Here is a 9,994-nt window from a genome sequence, read left to right on the forward strand (position 1 = left end):
CAAAAACGACAACATAATATCCAATAAAATATAATCATGAAAATGAACAGGAGTAGGCTATACCTGGGGGGGTTGACAAAAATGGCTTTAAAAAACATACAACGTTGAATAATCTGGTCATAAAACAAACAATGTTGATTCCGAACTAACCCGGACAAGTATGTACGTGGCACAGTTGTGAGCTGTCCTGTTGCGTTTTTGCAAAGTGCTCGACAATTTTGCATAGTTTCCTACGGGTGGAGTAAGTTGGTGTGTCCCAACCGGTGAGGAAAAACACGCTAATTTGTGCCGATAGGTTATCAATATATGTCGCAACTAGTGTTTACATCGCAAGGCGAAGTAACTAAATGCCTTGAAAAATAATCGTAAGAATATTGGGATGTCACAGAAAGTTTGCCTCAATCAGCAGGAGGAGGAGGAGGAATGCCAAGTATGAAACTGGGCCTCGTTGGTCTGACGATTTGCGGAGGGAGGGCGAGCGCTCACCAACACATCAGGAGCACTCGCTCAATCCATCCAATTTGAAATATCGATGCAAAGTTCTGTTATTATCCTCACCAAGACCATAAGGCGCAGGACTCTGAGCTCCTCACGCCATCTCGAAGAAGATTTGCTTCTCCTATGTTCAAGTGCGGCGTTGACGTCCAAACGGCGCATAATGTTACAGCGGCCGACAAAACAACAAAAATACGAAAGATCCCATGCCACACCATTTTTTAAAAACCATCTTTGATGTCCTTTTATCAGGTTTGCGAGATCATTTGGGTTGAAAATGCCCAGAATGCCCTTTTTCAAGACGTCCTAGTCGGTCCCAAACGCAGCGGGGCAGCGGCTGGACTTCTCCTTATTGTTCAATATGTTCATTAGCGTCGCTCTTACTGGATCACCGTTCTCCTTAGTTTGAATACGGAAAATAGCTTCGCCCTGACTGGTAGGAGGCAACAGTGGACCGATTGGATGCCGATGGCCTGAGAATGAGAATAGCCACGGGCATCCTCACGATAGATACACTATTGTTGGAAAAGTTACCAAGTTGTGGTGAGCTTATCCCGAGCGTTCCTTTCAAGCGTTTGCTCTTGAGACTTTATTAATGACGTATTTTTGAGAATTCCACGTGGCTTTTTGCCTTCTTGTTTTTGGGTAATAAATCCTTTCTTTGGCGTTTCCCGCACTCCCGCTTCCCTGCACTTGACCTGACACCCTTTTCCTCCACCAAAACATCCACCTTAACAGTTCGCGGCTGTCTTTTGATTGACAACGAATCTATGATGGAAGATGTCTTAACCGTGCAAATTGAACAAAAACAGAAAACCATGACATGTGACAACTATGTGCATGAGTGTTTGTAGGCCATCCCAACACAGATACAAAATAGAAGACATGTATTGGTAGATGGTCATTTGTGTTAGAAATAGCAGCAAATTCCTTTATTATTATTATTATTATTATTTGAATATTTGACCTGGCAGGACATTTGCAACGTACAGTCATGGTTTATCGCATTTACTGTTGGTTACTAATTATTGTATAAGAGCACAAAGAGAGACATAGTGTTACAAAACAAAGTCACGGCAAAAACAAACCAAACAAAGTACTAATTATGAAACAAGTATGCAACAAACGAGTTAGATTTTGATATTGCCTGATATAACCGCATGCGCTATATCCATTGTAAGTGGCACATATTTCTTCTCCTTGTCATCCAGAAAATAGAGAGGATCCATGATGGCGGAAGGGTTGAAGCCCTCCTGAACCAGTTTGGCCTTCACGAGCTTGAATGTTCCCGTGACAGCCAAAGAGCTCTGCAAGTAAAGTATCACGGCGTGACGTTTGCGAGGACGTCTCGTTCGGAAACCAGATGATCCGAATACCTGAATCCTGATAAAACGCGGCCTGGCGTAGTTCGGCAGGAAGCTTTCGAGGTGCTCGAAGACGCCCGCGGAGTCAAACGTATGTCCGTCTTTTAGCGCGATGGCCGCCATGCCTACTCTCCCCTCATTGCCTGTGAACAGGAGGGGCAAAAAAAATGAAACTAAAAACATGAAGAACTAAATGCTGTATAAAAACGGTGTATGTATAGATAGGAGCGTGTGGGGGAGGTGCAACCATGCGATGTTCTTATTGGAGATGTGTCCTGCCTCTGAGCTGATAAACCTCAGTACTGCTCAGGTGTGTTGAGGTGAAGGTTCATTTCGCTTCCTGTCGACAGAGGGCGCGTTTCTGGGAAAGCTGTCGCCGCGGCTACCTTCGGGTGGCTGGCGCCACCGAGAACACATGGACGCGATTGATGCACGGTTCATGTATGCGGGGATGGAGGGATGGTCTGGACCAATGGATGGATGCGCGCTGAGCTGGGAATTTGGGTCAGGATTTCCAAATCAAATGTTGGGGTTTTTGTTTTTCGATACGCTACACCAAAACATGTCAAAAGTAATTTCGTCACAGTGCACAAACTGCTTTGAAAGTTCACAGGAAGGCTCTATTTAAAGGAAAGTGGTGCTGAAGCTTCCCACCTTCCAGTTGTAGCGAAACGACTTTGTGTTTGGATTATTTGTGGAGTCACATCCGGTACACGCAATACGAGTTAGCGTTCATTCTTTGTCGTTGGCTGTGGCGTGTGTTTGCGCACGATGTGTTTTGAGTCACGATACAGACATGGAGGGCGAGCGCTCAGGTCACCTTTCACTTCGCTGAACTTTACATTGATTCCACATATAAAGTATGTCACAGTTCAAGTGGAGATAAAAGAAAAAAAAGAAAGAAAGAAAACAAACATCGCAGGCGAGTTCTGAAGCGCCACAGTGAACCTCGGTTCATTCGCACATGGCCTTCACCGCGTAGTTAGGTGAAGGTTTAGGATCCGAACATTGACCCTAACTGACCGAACAAGAGAAAGCAACGCTGACACGCACACGTGGACGGAACAAGCGGCTCAGATTTGTGCTATTTGTTTTCAATTCAGAATCCACAAGGCTGTCAAAAAACAAAAAAACAAAAAAACAAAAGCAAAAACAGGTTAGTGGCACAACAGGTTGAGCCGCATGAAGCTCATGACTTCCTTTTAGAACAGGACTTTCCTGCTGTGAGTCACGGCAACGTGTTCGCTTGTCAAAGGAAAGGATGAAAACTGGAAGAAAAAAAAAACGACGGCGACATCGTTTGGCTCCTCTTAAGCATACCTAACGCATTCAAACATCGATTCACGCTCAACGAGTTGCCGTATGTGCTTCGAGTGGCGAAGCGTTCACGTTCACTGGGAGTCGGTGCATCTCTCCATCCAGAAACTGTAATAATAATAATAATAATAATAATAGAAAACTAACAAGCAAGGCGTTCACTAAGCACCTTGCAATCTTAATGTTTCGCAGAGCGTAGGGGAGTTGTATCGTCTCGCTGACTCACGCTCCTCGCATTTTGACCGATGTTTGGAAGCCTTCCAGTTACGAAAAAAAACAAACAAAAAAAAAACATTATACGGCTATCTCGAGCAATTTTGCCATTGCACTGTATCTAAAACTTGATGAAACCAGCTCTTCCTTGGCACCGTCCCTCTGCAAATCTTTGTAAGACTCTTTTTCACTATACGATTGACTTGAGCACGGCGCGCAAGCGGTGCACGATTACCTGGCACTTCCACGCCGTACACGCTGGCCTCGGAAACGCACTCAGCCTGAGTGATGACATCAGACACTTCATTAGTGGACACATTCTCTCCCTTCCACCTGTTGTTTGAAAAAACCAAACAAACAAAAACAAAAACCATCGGGTTGCACACATTCGGCTCAAATGAAGGAAAGAGGGAACTCACCTGAAAGTGTCGCCAACGCGGTCTTGAAAGTAAACGAAGCCGTCTTTGTCGATGAGCATCAAGTCGCCGGTGTTGAAGTAGACGTCTCCTTTCTTTAAGACGTCGTGCAGCTTCTTCTTCTCAGTCTGCTGCAGATCTCTGGCGTAGCCCAAGAATGGCGTCGTCGCAGATATCTCCGACACCAGTAGGCCAGGCTTGCCTATAGCGTGTTGACAGTAAACAAAAAACAAGCAATGCCGTTGAAGCAGCGTCCATCACGCGATCTCTGGCGATTGCTGCGGGAGCGGCACACCTTTGGGAACCTGGATGCAGAGACCTGATGAATCCCTCAGAGGTTCCCCCCGGTCCGCATCATACTTGATCAGTGCGAAGGGATGACGCCACTGCAAGACAACATCAAACCAAGATCACGGATGAAGCAGTAGAGCTAACCAAACGGCACGTTGAAGTTGAGACTTACTCTGTGCAAGAAGTTGTCTCGTCCCACGGCTCCGATCTTGCCGCAGTAATTCAGAAAAACAAAGTTCCCCTCCGTTGCGCCGTAAAGCTCCAGGATTCGAATGTTTCCAAAGCGGCTTAAGAAATCTCTCCAAACGTTGGCTCGGATGCCGTTGCCGATTGCGAGTCTTACTTTGTGACTTCGGTCGTTGGGTTTCTGTCACAGAAATAAAGAGGGAGATTTGTTTGCCTTGAAGGGGCTCCATTGTGGAAACAAGGCTTTTAAATCACTTGTCAAAAAAAATAAAATAGTTGGGTCTCCGGAGTGTCTGCCCGCATATTAAAGACGCTGTAAAGTGAATTCCGAGATTTGTTCTCAATTATCCATGCTTGACGTCAATTGGTGAAAATGTGCAGAAACTACGTCGTACTCAATTGTGGAGCTCGAGCGTTAAACTCTCACCATTTCGGTTTTCCTGCTTTTCCAGATTGTTTTAAATCGCCAAGGTCTGTCGCCCGCCAGTATCGCAACGACAGAAACGATCGCTCCGATATGATGTGGTGCCTACCTTTGGCGTGTTACAGACGAAACGCATTATTTCGCCAATGTACTGTACGACAGTCACGTTGTATTTCCTGCAGTCATCCCAGAATTGAGATGAAGAGAACTTATCCTTCAGGGCAACTGTGATACCTGAACACAAGACAAAGAGAGAGAAAATAAATACATTTTAAAAAAGCATTTCATTGAGTACATCGACGCTGCTTGTCTGGCATGTTAAAAGAAGGAAAAACAAATCAATAAGATGCCCAAGCGCATCTTCGTTCCTATAAGAGTACAATGGCTTGCCGTTGGGAACAATTTATCTGCTCTGATCCTGAAGGGAAAAAACAAATAAACGTCAACAAGCCGGACGACCCAATTGACGTGTAAATTAACAGTCAAGCTTGACGAAGCAAACACAAAAATCTACGTCCATTTGAATATTTCAGTCGAGACTACTTTCCACTCATTTGGGGAAAGTGTTTTATTGTTTGTTGTTGTTGTTGTTGTTGTTTTTAAATTGTTTTAATGTTCCATTTTTGCACGAATAAAGTACCTATTTAGTTCTGCTTGCCTCAGATTTTCAGAGTTCAGATAAAGTCCATTAACCCTAACCATCCGGGTTAATTTAGCAAGGTGATTGTTGGAAAATGCAGCAGCTCATCTCCAGCTGTAGAGGACAAAGGCAGCTTGGCGGACGAGAGCTTCATCAGATCTTCAAACAATACTACGGATTATCCAGACACACGACTCAACGCGTGGTGCCGGGCGCTAACTCAAGTACTCGAGTTAGTGTCCATCTTGAATGTGTACAATATGCTGCGGATTTCAATTTAACATGATGACCATGAGGTTCATTGGAGACTCTAAATTGGCCGTTGGTGTGAATTTGATGCCTGTCTCCGAGTGTCACTCCTGCGATTGATCCATGAATGAATGGCCTGTGCGTACCTAGCTCAATGGCTCCTGCGAATCCAACGAGTCCCGAGGTGTGATAGAGAGGGAGGCTGATATATAGCACGTCGGAGGAGGTCAATCCGCACGAGCGCAGAGTCATAGTCATGTGCCACAGTTTGGTATGAGTTAGCACAGCTGCCTTAGGGAGACCTGTTCGAAAGAAGAAGAAGAAGAAGAAGGTACAGGAAGTGACGAAGCCGTTTCCCCTCCCTTTCGGAACATCCACAACCCAATGCGGCTCGCCTGTAGTCCCTGAGGTATACACGTAGACAGCAGGACTTCCCATGTTCGTATGTGATCTCAAATCGTGGGCGATGGGTTCAGATGACGCGTGGCTCATCTTTTCTGTGAAGCTGTGCATGCCTGCACTGGTGCGTGTGCGCCCCATGAAGAACACCGTCGCCTGCTGCTCCAGAAGCTCTGGTAGCACCTCCTCCACGGCGCCCTGCAAGTCTGGGGACAAAAGCCTCTATCAAGCGGGGTATTATACACGCGCCGATAATCGGGCTGAATTTGAGCACCCCCCCCCCAGCGAGTGGACAGGGGCTTTGCGCTGGTGTGGCCACATTTGAGCGCCTCGTTGTCGTGGCGTGAAAGAAGTCCCGCGACCATATCGCCATATCGTTAGCGCCGTATCGCGGTTTCAACGCGTTCAGCGGACGGAGCCGCAGCATTTGAGAGTGGAGAGGACGACTTCATTCCTCACAATTTTGAAGACTCATTTTACATATTTGCCGATTTTGTTAATCGTTCAAATTTGGCAAGGGCTGTGAACCACACTCTTCTCTGTGGTGTGTCAGATAAACAAGGAGTATTTATTTTCACTTTACAGGGGCTTTAAGGGTTTTATCTAAAAAAATTTTTTAAAAAATTCAAAAAAAAACGATTATGCAAGTAGCAACTTACAGTACAGTGTCAAATAAGAGTTCACTGATGTATACTGATGTATACTCACCTTTTGTCAAAACTGAACAAAAGTACAGGTGCAGCACTTGAGGGAATGCATTTAGTTAAATGTGGATGTGGGGGGCCTGGTGTCCGGGTTCGCCTGGGGGCCCTCCATGACTAAGCTCCGCCCCTGTAGCTCATTTGGGGGAGAGGAGGGGTTCACGTGTACTGTACACCCTGTACAGTACACGTGAACTGTACTGTACAGGGTGTACTTTCACTAATGTCATTTGACCCCAATTCACATGACCAATTCACCAATCAGACGACACAAGGCAGTCACATGACCGAGCCAATCAAAATGACTCTTTATTTTTTGGGGGGGGGAACAGCCGGGCGACTGTGTTTATTTTCCAGACTCCCAAAAAAAACAACAGCTTTATCATGCAGCTCTTAAATTGTGACTACCCAAACTTGGATATTTCAGCCCACTTCTAACTTGAGAACAAAACCTTGCAGTAAGCTGTAACACGTTTCTATTGTTGTTTTGGCAGTGGATACGGCAAAATGAGCACTATCCGAAAGGTGTCGCACGCGCGCACACACAATCAATAAGTCTGTTCTCCAAACAGCTTCTTCATGAAGTCATTTAAGCGAATAAAGCAAATCATGTTTCGATCGAAACGGTGGCAGGTGTGTGTCGACTTCCATATATTATTATTAAATATATATATGTATTTTTTTTTTATTTTGTTTCTTTCTTTTATTTGATGCTCATGCTCTGATTCAAAAATAAACTACAAGAAAAAACAATCAGAAGTTTGTCTTTACTTGAGTAGTTGTTTCGCTGAGTACTTTCTGACTCTTACTCGAGTAAATATTGGGACGACCACTTTCGACTTTTACTTGAGTCATGTCATTGGCCGTTCGTAACCTGCAAACGTCGTATCGCGGGAGCGCCACGTGCACGACGTGTATTTGCTGGTCGAACACGTCACCTTGGGCCACCAGCAGGACTTGGGCGCCGCTGCACTCGAAGCAGTGCAGCAGAGACCTGGACCTGATGTTGGAGTTGAGGAGAGCCGCCGAACAGCCGAGCTTGAACAGAGCCAACCAGAGCCACGCGAACATGGGCTCGTTGGCTACGAACAAAGCCACCGTGTCGCCTTGCTTCACCAGGCCGCTTTGCAGCAGCACCCTGGCGGCCTGGTTGCTGAGCCGGTCGGCGTCCTGGTACGTGAACGTCTCGTCTTTGAAGAGGAGCAGTGGCTTGTGCGGCTGCCTTTTCGCCGTCTCCAAAAAGTGCTCCAGGATGGTGTAGTTGCTCTGGATGTAGCGGAAGACTTTGCGCCGTATCCGCAGAAGTGTCACGATGTATTTGACGTCCTGGCAATGGCGAGGGAAGCGGAATGAAAGGTAAACCGCAAAGGCTGCGAGAATCCACCACAGGAGCATGTTTGCGATGGGCCACTGTTCGTCTGAGTAGCACAATCTGCATTCGCCTCGGTTGCAGCATTTATTCCAACATGATGCGTGGGCAGCGTTTTGAGATCAGATTGCGCAAGAACCCGACGAGTCAATGATTACCGAAAAAATCTATCTCAGGATAAACAAATCCGTCAGGTGACATTTTCCACAACTCAATCGGATCAGGGCCACGTTCAAGCAAAGCCGGTAGAAGTCACTCGCGAGCCGCACGCAACATTTCCGAGAAGTTCGCAAACATTGGCTATCAGTTTGATTTTTAACGCCTGCCCGCTCGACCGTGGAGTTTAACGGGCTGCAGTGAGTGATTCTCCACATTTTGCATCCCTTACCCTGTATAAATCAAATATTACTTAGAAGGAATTCCCAGAATTATTCTGTCGATTGTAATAATTATAGGTTTTATAATCAACATTGAGGCCTTTACTTTATTTTATTTTTTTAAAATCATAATTGTACTTACCTTGGTTTAAAATAATTCCTTTTTTTCCCAAATGAAATACTGACTGGAAAACAGCAACATCTTATTACATAGAAAATATAATAGAATGGAATAGAAAACCATTCGATACTTATTGTGTCACGGTAAGCTAACCTGCAAATGTTTGTGGAAAAAAAAAAAAGACAAACCTGAACACTCGAGGACACGCTCTTTCTAAAGACGTGCATTTGAATTTGCTTGAAATGTTGAACGTTTTCACACTTTTTGAACACATTCATAAAACAAAGCACAACTGTGTTATTTGTCAGTGATTTTGGTCAATTAAACGGGCTGTCAAAGCTGCTGTCCTGCTGACGTTGTCTCCACTTCGACAACAGAGCTCGACGCTGCTCCTCTCCCTCAGCAACAAAATGGCGACAGGATGGTAGTAATGTACAAAGGTCAAACCCAATCAGCTCCCGGGTCTGCTCTCGGTCCCTGTGTGCCGGGGAGGTACCCTGTGGCCCCACTCCTCTCTCATTTGGGCCATGTCCCCCGCTTGGGTTCCCGATTTCCTCTCCCCTCTCCTTGCGCCCTCGCCCGGCAGTTGCTTCACGTGGGCTCGCTTTTGGCGGACTTTGACGTTTTTTTTGGGTGGCAGCTGGCACCCGCGTTGGGCCTCGCTGGCGGTCGGAATGAGAATAATCAATCCCCATACGATACCTGGTATCAGTACTCGCCTATCCCTAATTAAGGTTGGGCTTCACGCTAAGGATCCCGCGTGTTACCCTCGAAGTGCCCGATCTCCTCCAATCTTAGAAGCTAAGCAGTGTCGGTCCTGATTAGTACTCGGATGGGAGACCACTAGCAATACCAAGTGCTGGGGTTGGGCAGCGGCCCAATCGCCTGCTCCCGTAAAAACCTACAAAATACAGAACTTGCAATCGCGGCCTATGTGTACCTCATGGCACTGAGAGCTCTCACTAAAACCCTCAGTTGCCCCTGACCTCATAAATGCTTCTCTGCATGAATAGGCAACAAAGAAAGTTGACCAACTCCAGATGTTATTGCCTTTATTCAAACTCTAAATTTTCCTCCGTTTGCAGCTCCTGTAACTGTGATTACTAGGTATCACAATACAGTGGAACCTCAATTTAACAAATCCCGGTTTAACAGATATCGGAAGTAACGGACCATCTGGACAGTTGTCACTTAAACCGCCAAGTACCGCATCTGCAAAGGTCAAATATTACACTTATGATAGCCAACAGGATCAAACTAAAGACAACATTAGATTATTTGGTCAATTAAAATAATTATAGGTTTTATGGGGGGGGGGGGGGCATTTTGGGTTTAAAATGTAATTTAAAATTTAAAAATTGAAATGTTGACACGAAACACTCCTTATCTTGGCATAAAATCATTTATTAAAATGAAATACAAACAAGACCGT

At 45.6% G+C, this 9,994-nt stretch overlaps 1 protein-coding gene across 2 annotated transcripts; it reads right to left on the bottom strand.

Annotated features, from left to right (window-relative positions):
* Positions 1–558: 558 nt before the first annotated feature.
* Positions 559–8,266, bottom strand: LOC133402438 (long-chain fatty acid transport protein 2-like). Of its 2 annotated transcripts, XM_061676132.1 has the most exons (10): positions 7,634–8,266; positions 5,991–6,200; positions 5,742–5,897; positions 4,816–4,940; positions 4,269–4,463; positions 4,101–4,191; positions 3,809–4,007; positions 3,625–3,722; positions 1,872–2,002; positions 559–1,802 (listed from the first exon to the last, which is right to left on the bottom strand). In XM_061676132.1, exons 1-10 carry the CDS (start codon positions 8,088–8,090, stop codon positions 1,626–1,628), a joined length of 1,839 nt encoding a protein of 612 aa, XP_061532116.1. In that variant the 5' UTR covers positions 8,091–8,266; the 3' UTR covers positions 559–1,625. The 2 variants fall into 2 exon arrangements, with proteins under 2 accessions (XP_061532116.1, XP_061532115.1); XM_061676131.1 differs by having other exon boundaries at positions 559–2,002.
* Positions 8,267–9,994: the final 1,728 nt, after the last annotated feature.

The sequence above is a fragment of the Phycodurus eques genome, chromosome 5 (genome assembly GCF_024500275.1).
Source record: "Phycodurus eques isolate BA_2022a chromosome 5, UOR_Pequ_1.1, whole genome shotgun sequence".
Classification (NCBI taxonomy): domain Eukaryota; kingdom Metazoa; phylum Chordata; class Actinopteri; order Syngnathiformes; family Syngnathidae; genus Phycodurus; species Phycodurus eques.